The sequence below is a fragment of the Gekko japonicus genome, unplaced genomic scaffold (assembly GCF_001447785.1).
Source record: "Gekko japonicus isolate JY-2015 unplaced genomic scaffold, Gekko_japonicus_V1.1 scaffold1139, whole genome shotgun sequence".
NCBI lineage: Eukaryota > Metazoa > Chordata > Lepidosauria > Squamata > Gekkonidae > Gekko > Gekko japonicus.
In genome coordinates, this window is record NW_015172591.1 from 63,645 (window position 1) to 82,157 (window position 18,513).

The window sequence follows — 18,513 nt, forward strand, 5'->3', positions numbered from 1 at the left end:
CTTCCTTGTTGGTCTCCCATCCAAATACTAACCAGGGCCGACCCTGCTTAGCCTCTGAGGTGTGAGGAGATCGGACTAGCCTGCGCCACCCAGGTCAGGGTGCTGTGGGTGAAGGGAGCTTAACTCTCCTCCCGTTGACTCAGTTGTGGTTGGTCTCCTCAACTCCCCGGGCCTAGGCAGAAGTGGACTTCCTTGTTGGTCTCCCATCCAAATACTAACCAGGGCCGACCCTGCTTAGCCTCTGAGGTGTGAGGAGATCGGACTAGCCTGCGCCACCCAGGTCAGGGTGCTGTGGGTGAAGGGAGCTTAACTCTCCTCCCGTTGACTCAGTTGTGGTTGGTCTCCTCAACTCCCCGGGCCTAGGCAGAAGTGGAAGGAAAGGGGTTGGGGCCTTCAGCTCCCCTCACAGGACCCCTCAGGGCCAGGATGACCACCACCACCTCTGACACCAGCTGCTTTTTAGGTGAACGGGGCAGACAGGACTGCTCCTTCGGCCTTCCGTGGTTCCCATCTCTATCCCAACTGTTTCACCTTTCAGTTTGGGCAGCCTCTCCTCCGCCCCTGTAAGATCACACACTCCCACAGGCCTTTGATCGGGGCAGAAGACAGACACGACAATGGCAAATATGTGACCTTTTCTTTCCCCCCCTCCCTACTTATCGTCGAATGTTAGGACACGGCAGAGCTCTTCTTTGAAGACGTCCGTCTCCCGGCCAGCGCGCTGCTTGGGCACGAGAACAAAGGATTCTATTACCTCATGGCGGAACTGCCTCAGGTAGGACGGCCTGGAAACCTCACTGCCTGCAGAGAAATGCCACAAAGGCGTGATTTATTGTGTGAAGGGGGTGTTCTTTGCATGGAAAAGAATGACACAGTTCTGGTCCAGATCCATCTCTGAAGTGTGGTGGGATTAATGGCGTCGGTGCCCAGATGTATCAATCACAATATTCTAGATATAGGGAAACACCAAGAAAGGTTTTCTGGCTTATTAATCTGCACTCCTGAGTGTGTCTCTCCCCCCATCATAAGAGCATCAGAAAAGCCTTGCTAGATCAGACCAGCGGTCCATCTAGTCCAGCATCCTGTCTCGCACAATGGCTAACCAGTTCCTCTGGAGGGCCAACAGCAGGGCACAGAGGCCGAGGCCTTCCCCTGACAAAAAAATATGATGAGCCCTGTTGGATCAGACCAGTGGTCCCTCTAGTCCAGCATCCTGTCTCACACAACAGCCAACCAGATCCTCTGGAGGACCAACAACAGGGCATACATAGAGGCTGAGGCCTTCCTAAGAACATAAGAAGAGCCCTGCTGGATCAGACCAGTGGTCCCTCTAGTCCAGGATCCTGTCTCACACAGCAGCCAACCAGATCCTCTGGAGGGCCAACAACAGGGCATGGAGGCCAAGGCCTTCCTAAGAACATCAGAAGAGCCCTGCTGGAACAGTCCAATAGTCCATCTAGTCCAGCATCCCGTCTCTCACAGTAGCAAACCAGTTCCTCTGGAGGGCATAGAAGCTGAGGCCTTCCTAAGAACGTAAGAAGAGCCCTGCTGGATCAGACCAGTCTCACACAGCAGCCAACCAGATCCTCTGGAGGGCCAACAACAGGGCAGAGAGGCCGAGGCCTTCCTAAGAACATAAGAAGAGCCCTGCTGGGTCAGACCAGTGGTCCATCTAGTCCAGCATCCTGTCTGTTTCTCACAGCGGCCAACCAATTCCTCTAGACAGCCAACAACAGGGCATAGAAACCAAGGCCTTCCCCTGATGTTGCCTCCTGGCTCTGGGATTCAAAGGCTTAGTGCCTCTGAACATGGAGGTTCCCCTCAGTCACCAGGGCTAGTAGCCATTGATAGACTTATCCTCCATGAATCTATCTAATCCCCCTTTGAAAGCTGTTTATTCCTGCAACCCTCACAACATGCTCTGGCAGCGAATTCCACATGTTAATCACTCTTAATCTATTTTAAGGAAAGGCTCCTGATAGCTGATATGGCAATTGCCAGTTGTGAATTCATGTTTGAAGAGACAAGAAACTACGTGAAACAAAGGAAAGCTTTTGGAAAAACGATCGCCCATCTGCAGGTGAATACTTTCGGAATGTTTGCTTGTCCTGTTGTGTTTTTAGGTTTGTCTGTATCCCACAGAGTTTACCTCTGTGTCTGCATCCGGTTGTGTGTAGGGGGGCGTCCATAGGGATTATATTTACCATCCTGGAAATCTCAGTGTTTGTTTTAAGTTTTTGTGCAGCCCTTCGATTTAGCCAACCAGAACCTCCATGATCAGGAGCATGCCTCTGACGCCGGTAATCTTCCCCATCCCTTGCATGAGACAGTTCTCCTAGGGTCCTCTGATTGGCTGTGGATGAAAATAAAGTGCTAGATGCTATGTGATTCTTCGGTCCGACTCAGGCGATTCTTGCATTCTTAACCTGCCGAGAAGCAGTTAAGGATTAGGCAAATGGTATTTTGGAGTCCTGAAAACAAGGTGGAGGATGAACGATAGACATGTGTGTTTGATGCATACAGTGAGATTTTTATCAAATTTAATTATGCTACCAACCAGTGTTCCCTCTAAGCTGAGTTAGTGTGAGCTAGCTCACAGGTTTTTTAGCCTCCGACTCACACATTCTTCTCTTAGCTCAGGAAGGATGGCTCCAAACTAATTTATGCGGTAGCTAAATTGCTCGCTCATAACGTTAATGCCAGTAGCTCACAAAGTAGAATTTTTGCTCCCAGGACTTCATAGCTTATATGGAGCATTGTGTGCTACCAACATATACATTGGTTCTTACGAGTTTGGAAATGGTAATTTGGTGAAAATTCACTGTTCAAGATGTGTAGCACCAGTTCCTAGGGATCCCTGCGACAGGGAGGGACTAATATACCAGTTCGTAGATGCATTTGGAAATGATCTTCTTTCCGACCTGTCAGCTGACAAAAGAACCAGAAATTCTTTCTTTGCAAGAGGTGTAGCCATGAAACGGCTATCATGGCTGACCTTTGGTCACCCAGTGAAGCTCCTTGTGCCGTGGTATTGACCAAATCTTAAAGAGACTGAGCCAGCAATCTTCTTTATAATGTACTAACTTTGTATATTCATGCTTCGAGGGACTTATCTTCAGCTGTTAAAGAGAATGTGTGAGGTCCTCGCTTATTGGGGAGACTGTTTCTCCTTTAAAACACACTCTGTGTACATGAACTTGGTAGATTTCTGCTGCTACCAGGAATTAAAAATTCCAAATCTCTCTCTTTTGGTCGAATGACCTAGGGTCTGGGCACTTCAGAGGACTATGTGGCCTTGAGGAAGGACTATTCTGATTGTTGGGATAAGTTTAAACAAAAATGATTTATTTAATAAAGAACAAAATAGATTTCTGGTTATTTTGAACTGCTGCTGAAGAAAGGAACTTGTAAATATAACTGGCAAAGCTTGGTGTCTCAAACAGTCTCTCAAACTCCAAACTCCACTCTGACAGGCTTAGACTCTCTCATATATATAGCCACACAGGCTAAACTCTTTGTCTTATTCACACAGAATAGATTCAGACTCTCATAGTCACACAGACTATGCTCTCTCTTCAAACTTCACACACAGAATCCTCTCAGAGATACCACTCCTCCCTCACATCACACTTGTCTCCCTCTATCACTCTTCTCATATTACTGCAGTCAAACTATTTAAAGAAACACACACACCAAAAATGGAATCATTACAGAATGGTTTTTTCCTGTTCTTACAGCATAAAGAAGATTGTTGGCTTGGACCCTTTAAGATTGTATGCAGCAGGGTTTATGTCCCGCTTGTAATTGTATGTCTTGTAGTATAACTACACACTTTGTACTTTATTTGCACTTTACATGATAGCTTACCTAATATCGCTATGAATATTTCTTTGCAAAAAACAGATTTTGTTTGTATTCTTCAAGGTTGCTTTTGTATGTTTGATCGATTCTATTATTGGCAACCTTTTCCTTGCTTGTTTGCTCCTTGTTGTCAAAGTAATGTTTTTAAAAGTCTGCACAGCCAATCAAATTTCCAGTGGCCAATCGAAAGCCTTGCTGGGAGGCCCCACCCACATGGCCCCGCCCACTTTGTATAAACACTTCACGGGCACCAGGAAAAGTGTCACCAGGTGTCGTGGCGCCCAGGGCACCGCGTTGGGGATACCCGTTATAGAGAAAGTCTTCTCCCAGTCCCCCCGTCCCCCCTAATATTTTAAAGTTCTTATAAAAGTCTCTCTTTTTCATTAAACCACTCTCTTTTTTTCCTTTGCATATTGAAAGACAGTACAGCACAAGTTGGCGGAACTGAAAACGCAGGTTTGCGTAGGCCGGGCATTTTTGGATAGCTGCCTCCAGCTTCACTCGGCAAAACGCCTGGACTCTGCCACTGCTTCGATGGCCAAATACTGGTACGCCTGCAAACAAAACTGGCTATTTGGCAACCGGGGGGGGGGGAGATAGAGGATTGGTATGTTGACCCGAATGGACTTTGCAAAAGAATCCTGAGAGCCAGTTTCGTTTTGGGAATATTTAACTACCATTGAAAAGAGACCATAACTTGACCTTATGATAGAGACCCGAATGTCGTTGAGTTCACCGCAGCTTACTTTCCAAACACACGCTTGGGTATTTGGCCGCTATCGGTTTCCTGAATCGGTCCAACTTCAGGGTGAGAATGTTGCCTGGTGACGTCTTACGGCAAGCCCTGACCTGAGCCACTTCTTACAGTTCCGTTTTTCATTAGCCAGAAAGTGCCCCGGGCTGCTATTACTGTTACACATTAACTCGTCTTTCACCAGACTGAGTTCGACGAGTCACAACCACAAAGGGAATGCTTTGTCCTGATGCCAGACTAAATTAACCACGTGGGGGAAAGAAACCAGATGTGGGATCAGGAAAGAACAGAAAACGGGTCTTTTTATTAGCATGTACCCATAGAAAACCTATAGAGAAAGTGAGATAGACCAAAGGCAAACAGAAGCCAGGGTATAACTTGGGAGTGATTCGGTTTAGCTACTAAGCAATGGAAATCATTCCAGTCTGCGAAAACTCGATATTCTTACTCAGCTCTTTGTAGAACGCTCAAGCATCATCACATCTATATAACTTCAGTGTTTCACCTTGTCCAATTCATATCGTTCCTTTTGATATCGTTACAACATTTATCTCCTTTTCTAGATAAGAATAAATAAGGGCTGAATGACTCTGATTTGTGCCTGAAAAAATGTGAAATAACTTGGGGATGCTCTGGGAATTTCTTTAAACATTTAAAAGGGATGGTTAAACAACAATTAATCTAGCATAACCGACTAAGTTCAATGTATTATGAGTAGCTTTTTGAAAATAGCATGGTGTCAAGCTGATGTATGATCTCCTACTCTTGGGTTTTTAGCTAGTTGTGGATCTTTTTCTTTATCCCCTAGATGTAGTTCCCTGCCTTATATTTTCTGTTGTAGTTTTGTAGTGTGTAACAAAAAAACAATACAAACCTCCCCCCAGGGGGATGAACCCCCCCAAAAAAAACATTTATCTCCTTTTCTCAGAAACAGAGAGAGAGAGATCGCATCGCTGCATGGGTTTTCTGCAGAGTTTAGATGTTCTTGTATTCACATAGAGCTTTTTGTTCATTTTTATTGCTAACTGGAAAACCTGACTAGTCCCAGAGAACTTGTGTATTCTGTTCTAAACCAGTACTGAAGATCTTTAGAATCAATTGCCGTGAGATTCAGGGTTAAGCTGTGGTCGGTTCAGTCTTAGCCACGAAGAATCCTATGGATAGCACTCTGGAAAGATATTACATAAAGTCAGGTTGTCATGATTATTGAACACCCTGTGCTGTGTTTGAAACAGTTCCTTTGTAGAAGTTCTGTGTTCAGTTCATAGTTTTGAATGTTGCAAGCTATTGGTTCAAGATCGGTGGATGCTGGCTGTTCTTTTTCATTTTTGTTGTGTATTCAAACCTCACGGCAGCGCCCAGAGTTGTGTTGAAATTGGGTGGGATGATGGCTGCTAAAACAGCTGTAGTCCCTTTGAAGAGCAAATGGCTCCCCTGTAAAGAACAATTGGAACTGAAGAAGAAGAGTAGGTTTTTATATCCCGCTTTTGTCTACTCAAAGGAGTCTCAAAGCGGCTGACAATCGCCTTCCTCTCCCCACAACAGGCACCTTGTGAGGCAGGTGGGGCTCAGAGAGTCCTGAGAGAACCATGACTGGCCCAGGGTCACCCAGCAGGCCTCATGTGTCTCAAAGTGGCTCAAAATCCCCTTCCCTTCCTCTCCCCACAACAGGCACCCTGTGAGGCAGGTGGGGCTGAGAGAGTCCTGAGAGAACCATGACTGGCCCAGGGTCACCCAGCAGGCCTCATGTGTCTCAAAGTGGCTGAAAAATCCCCTTCCCTTCCTCAGAGTCCTGAGAGAACAGTGACTGGCCCAAGGTCACCCAGCAGGCTTCACGTGTCTCAAAGCAGCTGAAAAATTGCCTTCCCTTCCTCTCCCCACAACAGGCACCCTGTGAGGCAGGTGGGGCTGAGAGAGTCCTGAGAGAACCGTGACTGGCCCAAGGTCACCCAGTAGGCTTCATGTGTCTCAAAGCGGCTGAAAAATCGCCTTCCCTTCCTCTCCCCACAACAGGCACCTTGTGAGGCAGGTGGGGCTGAGAGAGTTCTGAGGGAACCGTGACTGGCCCAAGGTCACCCAGCAGGCCTCACGTGTCTCAGAGCGGCCGAAAAATCGCCTTCCCTTCCAGCCCCCCAACAGGCACCTTGTGAGGCAGGTGGGGCTGGGTGACTGGCCCAAGGTGACCCCTCAGGCTTCATGTGGTGGAGGAGTGGGGAATAAAACCCAGTTCTCCAGATTAGAGTCTGCTGCTCTTAACTACTACACCATGCTGGCTCCTGGTACCTAAAAGCTCAGTCGTTTTTAGCAATGTCCTGGACTGTTTCCTCTCTAGGGCTTCTGAACTCCAAAACAGTGTGGCTACCCAGTGTGTCCAGCTCCATGGCGGATGGGGGTATATGTGGGAATACCCAATTGCCAAGTAAGTGCGGTTGTTCATTCGCCTTAGCTGATTCTGCTGCCTCGTTTGACGAACTGATCATCCCTACAGATAAAATACTTCCACAGGAAAAGACTTGCGCTTCCCCAGAAGTTAAACCGTTTTGCTGTTCTGCTCTTTTAATTATTTGATTTATGTATTTAAAACATTTACTAGCCGCCTTTCTAGCTCCGGAACTAAAGGCCACAAGCAACAATTATATAACCCCCCCCCCCCCACATAAATGACCACAATTTAAAATCTCCGCAATTCGGATTGCCGATAACTGAAGTCACACGGCACCATCCTAAGCAGAGTTACACCTTTCTAAGGCCATTGGAGTCAGGGAGCTCAGAAGGGTGTGACTCTGTTTAGGACTGCCGTGTAAATGAGTCAGATGGAGTCCGAAATGAAACTGTCTTCAACTGCCTCCCGAATTTCAAAAGTGTAGCGGGTCAGGCACAGCTCCCTCAGAAGTAGAAAAGAGCCAGAGTCCAGGAGCATCTTAAATACTAACAAAATTTGTGGCAGGGGAGGAGCTTTCCTGACTCACTCCTCACTTCTTCCTATATAAACCCGGTGAAGACGGAGGTCCTGTGCTTGAGTTGGACTGGATCGGGGTTAGGGCTCCCGCTCCCGACCTTCGACAGGGCACCCCTGGTGCTAGCTTCGGAGGTTAGGAGCTTAGGAGTGCTCCTGGACCCTACCTTAACGATGGAGGCCCAGGTGGCGGCCACTGCCAGATCGGCCTTTTATCATCTTCAGCAGTTGGTTCCTTTCCTTGACCGCAGTGACCTAGCTACAGTGATCCATGCGACGGTCACCTCGAGGCTAGACTACTGCAACGCTCTCTACATGGGGCTGCCTTTGTCGCAAATCCGGAAGCTACAGCTGGTGCAGAACGCTGCGGCCAGGTTGTTGGTGGGCGTCTCGGGCTGGGAGCACACCCGACCTGTGCTGAAAGCGCTGCACTGGCTGCCTATAGCATACCAGATTCGCTTCAAAGTGCTGGTGCTTACCTTTAAAGCCCTACATGGCCAGGGTCCGACTTACCTGAGGGACCGCATTTCCCCATATATTCCCTAAAGAGCACTTCGGTCAGGGTCACAACACCGGCTGGTGACCCTGGGCCCTAAGGAGACCAAGCTTGTGGCAACAAGGGCCAGGTCTTTCTCAGTGGCGGCTCCTACCTGGTGGAATGGGCTCCCGGAGGAGATCAGGGCCCTGCGGGACCTTGTGCAGTTCTGCAGGGCCTGCAAGACAGAGCTCTTCCGCCAGGCTTATGAGTAGGAGCCGCCATGGCCACTTACACCACCGCTCCTTATAGAGAGAGATCGCTGGGGGGTTGGGCAACATCTTTCCATTACCCAGCCTTCCTCCCTGCTATGCATGATGTTAGGAGTTTATATGTGCATCCGTAGAATTGATTTTAATCTGTTTTAATTTTGTATTTTGTAATTTTGTATACTGGACGCACTTAGTGCCCTATGTGAGCCGCCCTGAGCCCGCTCGCGGGGAGGGCGGGGTATAAATGCAATAAAATAATTAATAAATAATATCTGAAGAAGAGAGCAGTGACTCACGAAAGCTCCTCCCCTGCCACAAATTTTGTTAGTCTTTCAGGTGCTCCTGGATTCTGGCTCTTTCCCACTGCTATAGGCAGACTAATACGGCTTCCCATCTCGATCTGTCTCCCTAGGAAGGTTGTTCCACAATCGTGGGGCTGCTGCTGAAAAAGGAGCGCTCTCATACGCCCATCCGACAGGCTTCTGTGATTGGTGGGGCAGTCAGGACGGCCCCTCCTGTGATCTTAATTCCCGGGCAGGAACATACGGGTGAAGACTGTCATTCGGCTACCCTAGTCCCAAGCCAATGCTTGAACTAGGCTCGAAAAGATAAAGTGAGAAAGCTGTATCTTATGTAGGGGTTGCTATCCTCCTGATGGGGGTGGGGTTCCCCCTGATTTGGGGCCCCCCAATCCGATGGGGGGAGCCCTGCCCCCGAAGAGCCTTGCCGGGCGTGCCACGCAGGGAACGCTCTATTATTAGGCTAAAAGCTATGGTGACCATAGAGTTTTTGGCCAAATGCTAGAGTGTCCCCCACATGCCATGCCCAGTGTGATGATGTCACTTCCGGGTGATGTCATCACAGTGGGCATGCAAAGCACACGCACCAGAAGATCCTAGGGAGCAGCATGGAGCCCCCAGTCAGCAGAGCAGTAAGCACCTGGCAACCCTAATTTTATGTTTTGATGAGGCCCCCACCATGTTTTCCCTTTACTGACTGATTTAAGGTAACCTTATGGCTGAGTCTTATTTAATTATTTCTTTGGACGTGTCTCTTAATGTTCCTTAGCTAAAAGCAGGCAGCATGTTTTGGTGTGGTTCTGTAACATGTGCAAAATATAGGCTGAAAACGAACTAAAAACCCCAGACGCCGGAGCTTTTAAAAGATACAGGCTGTATCATGGAAGTTCCATGTTCTAGGATTTGTAGCTTTTCCTGGCAGAACTTTCTATCTAGTGCAGGGGTGTCGAACTGATTTGTTACGAGGGCCGTATCCGACATAAATGCCACTTCGTTGGGCCGGACCACGTGTGCCGTAAAACATAATACCAGGTACTAGAGAGATAAACTGTATAAAGGACAGAACTTGTTAAGTTCTGAGTTGTCGAATCCTCACTGCAAGGCCTCATGGGCTGGGAGGGGGGGGTCCAAAGGAAAACCCATATGGACAGAGTAGAGAGACAGCAGTGTAGCACTGGCAGATGCTCCCGTTGTGCAGCAGATGAAGTTGTTCTGCCATGCTGAAGCCATGATTGGAGTTGCTCCGCCCACTCCCCTCGAGCAGTCTTCTGTTCCCTCCCTTGCACTAATTGCTCGCAGGCCGCATAAAAACCCTGAACGGGCCGGTTCTGGCCCCCGGGCCTTATGTTTGACACCCCTGATCTAGTGCATTTTATTTGTTTTTTAAATCCTTCTCCTCCGTGAAGGATCTTGGGATAACAGACATGGGTTCTCACAACAATCGTGTCGGGTAGGCTAGAGTGAAAAACAATAACTGTGTTTAGAAGATAGATGTAGGTGGGGGTGGCCGTGTTGCTCTGAAGCAGCAGAACAAAGTCTGAGTCCAATGGCACCTTTAAGACCCACAGAGTTTCATTCTGAGTATCAGTTTTTGAGTGCAGGCACACTTCTTCAGCGTCTGCTTGTTCTGTTTTCAGAAGTAGTTCTTTTATGTCTTCCAGTCCACTCACTCCATCACTTCTTTTCTCCAGATGTTTTGTAGATTCTCGCGTCCAGCCCATCTATGGTGGTACCAATGAAATAATGAAAGAGCTTATTGCCAGAGACATTGTAAGTGATAAATAGGTTGCTGGTTATCCTGGTTCCCGAATCCAATTGCTGTCGGCCTGGAGTTCAATTATACATGGAAATGACTCTGGAGGAAGAAACTGTGCCTAGCTGAAGAAGAGGAAACGCTGTTATTAAAAATACTGTGCAAACACCGAAACATATCACCCTTGTTTCTTTTGTTGACCTGCAACTCTGTCATTCGGCAGAGGTGTGATTCCAAAAGACAAAAAAACTGTGTGATGGTATTAACAGGCAAAACAAACTAAATTCTGGGTATTAATCTGAACTTGGATCCTTTTATTCTAGTGTAACTCAGTCTAGCCCTAAGCGTTAGAATGGAACACACACAGATTGGAAGAATTGCTATTGTTATTGAAAAGAGGAAACCGCTCTGAGCTGGAAAGATGCAGTAATGGAAAATCCTTGGAAAGGGTGAGACGCCAGCCTGTCCCTGACACACCCTAATAAAAAATGTATAGTTCTTCTAACAGCCTTCACATATCTGTATAAACCCAGAAAGTACTTGTCAGAGCTGAGAAACGATCCGGGATATTAATAAACTTTACACGCAACCAAAGTAGCCTGATGCCAACTTGCATCTATGTCAGGGGTGGCCAAACTCGCTTAACGTAAGAGCCACACAGAATAAACGTCAGATGTTTGCGAGCCGCAAGACATGAAGACATATTACACGTTTTTATTGGGAAATATGCAAATTCGCTTTTTATTAACATTAAATTAGACTGTGTGAAAGAACCGTATGAGGCTCCCGGACTGCAGTCTGGCCACCCCTGATCTATGTCATACGAGATGATAAATGAAAGAGAGTAATTACACACCCCAAACAGCAATTTCTAGTAATACTTTCCTAGTCTTTGATACCTGTTCAGTTTGAAATAACTACCTGAAAATACAAAGGGCATAGGGTTGTCAGCTCTGGTTTGGGAAATGCCTGAAGATTTTGGGGGTGGAGCATGGAGAGGGCGGGGCTTGAGACCTCAGCAGGGTATAATGCCATACAGACCACCCTCCAAAGCAGCCATTTTCTCCAGGGACACTGATCTTGGTCATACATAAATCAACTGTAGTAGTGGGAGATCTCCAGGTGCCACCTGGAGATTGGCAACCCTAACAAGGGCCATTAGTGTTCCAAAATGCATTGCAAGTTGGCGATAAAAAGCGGTACCTGCTTGCCATGTTCATAGTGTGTGAATTAGTCTGCAAAGCATTCTTGGTGAATTTGCGGGCAGCCATCACATGTTCAGTGTTTCGGTGAAGGATAAAATACATTTTGGTGCTTTCCTGTTTTTCCTTTTTGTCAACCAATGACAAGGTAAAGGTTTCCCTTTCTCGAAAGCCAGTCGAATCTGACTCTAGGGGACGATGCTCATCTGTTTCCAGGCCGAAGAGCCAGTGCTGTCCAAAGACCTCTCCATGGTCATGTGGCCGGCATGACTAAACGCTGAGGTGCACGGAACGCCGTTACCTTCCCACCGAAGCGGTACCTATTTATCTACTTGCAATTTCTTGCTTTCGAACGGCTAGGTTGGCAGGAAATGACAAGATAGGCTGGGCCTAATTTCAAAAAGGGAGTGACTTTTGCATTCAGTTGAGTGTACAACGTAGGGATTTGACTGTTCGGCTTTTTAGCTATCTAAATTACCAAGGACTGGCAAGATACAGACATGCCAGAAAGCAATCCTACTTTTTGCCTGAATTACTTGATGCCTGCAGGTCGGTAGAACTGTGATCCGTTCCGATTGTAACCAGCTGTTTTGATAGCATCTGTTTCAGGAGTAAGTCCCCTCCCGTCTAGGTGTTCATAAGGGCTTCTGGCCCAGTTTTGTTAACTTAACTCCATGGTGTTTGTCCAAGCGAAGAATCAATCAAATGTATATATTTCAGCCACAGCTTTATGCATTCATCTTTACACATTTGACTGTGAACGAGAACTGTAAGGGGAATTCTTGTGTTGGTTTAGAGCTCCAACTTCTCTACAGATGCAAGAATCTCGATTTCTCGTTTGGTTTGTACAGCATTTACGGACAATTACATCCCCCCACCCACTGTCTGTCTTTTAGCATTGCCCAGATTGTGGTGGAATTACACAGGAAGCCCAAGATTCTTAAGTGTCAGAATTGCTAAGCTTTGCAAGCTATGGCTTCAAGCAGGGGTCCAAAACAGTCACTGGTAGAGCCTCTGCTTGGCATGCAGAAAGCCCCGGGTTCGATCCCTGGCATCTCCAGTTAAAAAGACAAGGCAGTAGGTGGTATGAAAGACCTCTGCCTTGAGGTCCTGGAGAGCCAATACCGAATAGACCATCCCGTGAAGCCAGCCGGAACTCCGTTCCTGTGCGTTCCTGCCCAAAAATAGCCCTGGTTTTGCGAGACAACAGAGAAAGCCACTTGTGGTTTGCCTGCAGTCTGTGTCTCTGCTTCATCTGCCTCCAGGCTGAGGGAACGCCTGTAATCTCTACACACTTCCCCTCCCCCCAAAGTTTAGTTTAAAGCCATTCTATCAGTTGGCGGGGGGGGGGGGGGGTGTTAGAGAAGAGGTTCAGGACTGGTCTGCTCCTAATATAAACACTGGCCTAAAGAGCATTTTGCCAGCAAAATTCAGAAAAACGCTGTACTCTTCCGGATTATATCATCTGTCTGAAATTCCTCATTTCCATCACCGTAGCACAACTTGTTCTCCCTGCACCCCCGCAGACCAAAGTTCCCTTGGAGATGCTGCTTCTGCGGCACACACACACACGAGCATGAAGGGAAAATTAAAAGCCTATCAGCAGAAATGGAATTTTTCAAGAGTTTGAAGTTTGATGTCAGAAGTGAATTTTCTCCTAGGTTGTGGTCACACGCGTGAGATAAAACGGTGTGTGGGGGGAAGCGAGGCTCTTCCCTCTGGAAGAATTGGACCCGCAGTTGCACGATCTCCCTTTGAAGCAGCGGGCACAGTGCGTGATCAGACATAACTGCGGGTGAGTTGGGTTTTTTGTGCTGTTTTCCCCCCATGCGCTTAAACGAGGAATCGATGAATTGCACCTTCGTACTGAGGGCTCCCTGTGGAGTTTGCAATGATGCGCATACTGCAAAGGGGGGGGAACAATGGTACGGAGTCGGGATGGCCTGATCAGGCATGAGAGTGCGCTGGAGCGATCAGACACGGGAAGGTCCGTCCATGGCCCATTGCAACTCATGTACTACCGGATTTTCCCCGGTGTCTTTTAACTCCGCTTCTGTGGTGGAGCAGAACAGGTTGCCGACGGCTGCGGGGCGCTTCCGAGTTGTTGCCTGATCGCGCCCTTTAAATCCGCCTGGCATTTGCACCTATGCCGGGTCTAATTGTGCGTATGATCGCAGCCCTAATGTAGTAATAATAATTCTGGCCTAGGGCCCAATGCGTACGTCCCAGGCTAGCCTGATCTCAACAGCTCTTGGAAGCGAAATCTGGCCAGTACTGGGATGGGAGGCCACCAAGCAAGTCCGGGGTCGCTATGCGGAGGCAGACAATGGAAACCCCCCCTCTGAACATCACTTGCACTGAAAACCCTACAGGGTCGCCTTGAGTTGGCTGCCACTTTCCATCGTCGGGACCACTCGTGGACCTATTTTCAAGGCTTTTCCTTGATATTTACAGATTGTGTAGTTACCATAAGCAAATTCTGTGTTGTGTAGGTCTGACACCTTTTTTTTAATAGGACAGTGAAACAAGAAGCATTCAAGGAAATGACTATGGCTTCAAGCAGGGATCCAAAACATTGGTAGAGCCTCTGCTTGGCATGCAGAAGGCCCCGGTTCGATCCCCGGCATCTCCAGTTAAAAAGATGAGGCAGTAGATGATATGAAAGACCTCTGCCTTGAGGTCCTGGAGAGCCACTACTGAGTAGACCATCCCGACCCTGATGGAGCACTGGTCTGATTCAGAATAAGGCAGCCTCTTAGGTGTGTCTCAATGGTTTTGCGCAGGGCTTTTTTTGTAGAAAAAGCCCAGCAGGAACTCATTAGCATAATAGGCCACACCCAACAGCAGAAACTCATTAGCATATTAGGCCACACCCCTGACAGCACAATTCATTGGCATATTAGGCCACACCCCCATGTTACCAGAAGTGTGCTCATCCAGCCACACCCACCTTTTGCTTCTTCTTCTGTTTACCCAGGCCTTTTTTGTAGCAGGAACTCCTTTGCATGTTAGGCCACACACCCCTAATGTAGCCAATCCTAATGAGTTTCTGCTGTCAGGTGTGGCCTATTATGCTAATGAGTTCCTCCTGGGTGTGGCCAACTTTGAAGCCAGCCGGAACTCCGTTCCTGTGCGTTCCTGCCCAAAAATAGCCCTGGTTTTGCGAGACAACAGAGAAAGCCACTTGTGGTTTGCCTGCAGTCTGTGTCTCTGCTTCATCTGCCTCCAGGCTGAGGGAACGCCTGTAATCTCTACACACTTCCCCTCCCCCCAAAGTTTAGTTTAAAGCCATTCTATCAGTTGGCGGGGGGGGGGGGGGGGGGGTTAGCATTTTATGACACTCATGGCCCGGCCCAACAAGGTCTCATTCATGTCAGATCTGGCCCTCATAACAAATGAGTTCGACACCCCTGTGCTAAAGCATAATACATGGGGTTAACCACATAGTATTAACAGCAACAGATGTCCCAGGTAAATCTCCATTTCGACCCTTCATCAGGCCGTAATCACGGTAAAGCCAGGAAAGAGTTGAAGGGACTAGGACAGGACTTGCACAGGCACTTATCCTCTGCACTCCACCGCTCAAGTGTTTTACCAGGTTAAGAAGCGCTACTATTTCCCTTGATACTAAGGCCTGTTCAGTGTTTCGACCGGCTCCACAAAGTCAAAAGCCTTGTCTGTATTCCTTAGAACTTACAGTGTTTTTCAGATATAGTATATCACACCCACTGTATAGCCACTTTTGGTTACACACAATGTTCCCTCTAAGCTGTGGAATCTTGTGAGCAAAAAATCTATTTTGTGAGCCACTGGCATTAAAGTTGTGAGCAAGCAATTTGTCTACTGCATAAATTAATTATTAACCACAGCAACTGATGTCCCAGGTAAATCTCCATTTTGACCCTTCATCAGGCCATAATCATATGGTAAAGCCAGGAAAGAGTTGAAGGGACTAGTGCAGGACGTGCACAGCCACTTATCCTTTGCACTGCACCACTCAAGTGTTTTACCAGGTTGAGCACTACTATTTCCCTTGATACTAAGGCCTGTTCAGTGTTTCAACCAGCTCCACAAATTCAAAAGCCTTGTGTGTATTCCCTAGAACTTACAGTGTTTTTCAGATATAGTATATCACACCCACTGTATAGCCACTTTTGGTTACACAGCAATATTCAGAAGGCTTTTGCATCTGTTTAGAGAAGAGGTTAAGGACTGGCTTGCTCCCAGTATAACCCCCAAATTGTAACAAGAGGCTGATAACTTTGAGGACCACAGGAATACTCCTGAGGAAGACACTGACGAAACGAGCTTATATCCGGGTGCTTGTAGTGACACGATGAGGATGTACTTCTCTATGATGTGACATAAGATTTATATATTGATTGTAAAATGTTTTACTAAATGTGTTAGCCAGCATATCAGAGTGTTTGTTTGTATTTTCTGTAACAGAAACTGTGATCCTGGGTTGTTGGGTTTTTTGGAGACCCTGGAGAGCCGCTGCCAATCTGAGTAGACAATACTGACCTTGCTGGACGAAGGGTCTGATTCAGTATAAGGTGGCTTCATATATACAACGAACAAAAGCCGCGTCACGCCTTTTATTAGGTACCAACCCAAGCAGCACGGAACACGCAGCCTTCCCAGTTTGCCAGCAGCTTTAATCAGGCTGCAAATTACAATTTTTTTAAAAAAAGGTTAGATTTCTCAGGCCACGGTCTAAAGGTCTCATCTGGGAGGCACCCTCTGTGAGGGGCAAGCAGGCAATTAGCTTTGCTTCATTGCTGGGTTAGAACAGAGTCTCTGGGAAGCCGCATTCCATCCATGTCCCTGATTCTTTGTTCTCTCACGGAAATGTAGCAACCGCCTACCTCCACCCAGATTCAGCCCAGATGCCAAAAAGAGAAGCAACTGCTGCCTTGTGGGCTGAGAGCCATAGGAACCTGGATAGACTGGTCTTGTCAGCTCTTGGAAGTTAAGCAGGGTCTGTCTGGATTAGTCCTCCGGCAGGAGACCACCAAGGAAGTCCAAGGGAGCTACTCAGAGGTAGGCAATGGCAAAACCATCTCTGACCGTCTCTTGCCTTGAAAATCCTACAGGATCACCTTAAGTCGGCTGTGACTTGACGGTGCGTGTTTAGGAAATGCAGTAAGGCACAGCTGCGGATTCCTAGAAGGAACAGACTCTGAGCCTTAGGGGTGTTTCTGGATCTAGCCCTTGAACTGAGCGCTCAGGTAGCATTCATCACGCGTGGGTTGCCAACCTCTAGGCGGTGGCTGGAAATCCGGGATTAGAATTGATCTCTAGGTGACGATCAGTTCCCCTGGAGAAAATGGCTGTTTTGGAGGTGGCCTCAATAGCATTATACCCCACTGCAGTCCCTCTCCAATCCTCACTTTCTCCACACTCCATCGCCTAAATCTCCAGGACTTTCCAAACCCGGAACTAGGAACCCTAACACTTAGGCACCTTTCATCCACTTCACTTCGGGCCTGCTGGTGCCCCTTGCTGGGAAAGGATCCTCTTCCCAAGTGGCCTGTGCTGTGGGATTGTCTCGCTTGGATGCAACTGGCCCAGAGCACAGCACCAGTGTTACTAACCTGGGGTTATTAAACCCGGAGGAGGGGAGGATGTGGCTGTCTCTGTTGCTTCTAGGGCTATTTTTGGGCAGGAACGCACAGGAACGGAGTTCCGGCTGGCTCCTGAGTTGGCCACGCCCAGCAGGAATTCATTAACATAATAGGCCACACCTAACAGCAGAAACTCATTAGGACTGGCTACATTAGGGGTGTGTGGTCTAACATGCGAAGAAGTTCCTGCTACAAAAAAAGCCCAGGGTTTTGACAACAAACAAAGTAAACAGAATAAGAAGCAAAAGGTGAGTGTGGTAACACGGGGGTGTGGCCTAATATGCTAATGAGTTTCTGCTGTTGGGTGTGGCCTATTATGCTAATGAGTTCCTGCTGGGCTTTTTCTATAAAAAAAGCCCTGGTTGCTTCTATAGAAAAGAGCAAGAGTGCAGCAGCACCTTAAAGACTAACAAAATTTGCAGCAGGGTAGGAGCTTTCATGAATCACTGCTCACTTCTTCAGATACAGCTAGAATGTGAGTCCATCTGTCCTTACAATCTTGCAGAGTGGAGCGATTCCAGATGCCGAATGACAATAGCAGGTGACTGACGATAGCAGGCGTGCTTGGATTAGGTGTGATATGCAGAGGGCTAGATTCAGGTGGCTAGCTGTGTTGCTCTGAAGCAGCAGAACAAAGTTTGGGTCCAGCGGCACCTTTAGTGTGTGCATGTGTACCAAAGCTTATACCCAGAATGAAACGTTGTTGGCCTTAAAAAGTGTGACTAGACTCAAACTTTGTTCTAATGCAGAGGAGTGGTAGATGCTGAGAAATCAGCATAGGTAATGAGACAGGAAACTTTGGTCTCGATTCAGTCCCGGAAGCAGCGTTGTCTGGAGCCTCATTCTCAGTTGCACTTGGGAAGTCCTTCTTTCTGCTCTCCCTTTGGAACTCCTTTGCAAGAGAACTGCTACTGGATCTGTTGCCATCTTGATCCTTTGATCTACTTGATCTATGTTGCCTCCCTCTTGCAAGACCACTCGGGAGTTCCCGACTTTCCGCAATGCAAAGCCCTGCATTTTACAGCTAAAGCGCTGTCTCCACCGCTGTTTAACTTTAGAGGCGCTCCACTCCGCCTTCTTGCTCCAGGTGCAGCGGGCTGTGGCAGTGGCTGCGGGGAGTGGGAGAGGACACCTCCGAAGGCCAGAAAGGAGAAAAGTTCACACGAGGTCGCGAAAAGTCCTCAGGGAGGCGAGCCCCGCCCCGCCCGTCCGGAATCCTCAGGCAAGCCTCATTTGCATAACTCCGCCCCCCAAGGCGCGCGATTGGCCAAGGGCGGCCAGCGGCGGCCCCGCCCGCTCCGCTTCAAACCCCCC

General features: G+C 47.9%; 1 protein-coding gene across 1 annotated transcript in view; it reads left to right on the forward strand.

Annotated features, from left to right (window-relative positions):
• Positions 1-10,954, forward strand: part of ACADL (acyl-CoA dehydrogenase, long chain) — a 28,911-nt gene extending 17,957 nt beyond the window's left edge. Inside the window, exons 5-9 of the mRNA XM_015421521.1 lie at positions 674-775; positions 1,967-2,080; positions 4,282-4,409; positions 6,948-7,034; positions 10,309-10,954. Of these exons, the coding sequence (XP_015277007.1) occupies positions 674-775; positions 1,967-2,080; positions 4,282-4,409; positions 6,948-7,034; positions 10,309-10,402 (525 nt within the window). The 3' untranslated portion in view covers positions 10,403-10,954. The remainder of the gene's footprint in view (positions 1-673; positions 776-1,966; positions 2,081-4,281; positions 4,410-6,947; positions 7,035-10,308) is intronic.
• The last annotated feature ends 7,559 nt before the right edge of the window (positions 10,955-18,513 follow it).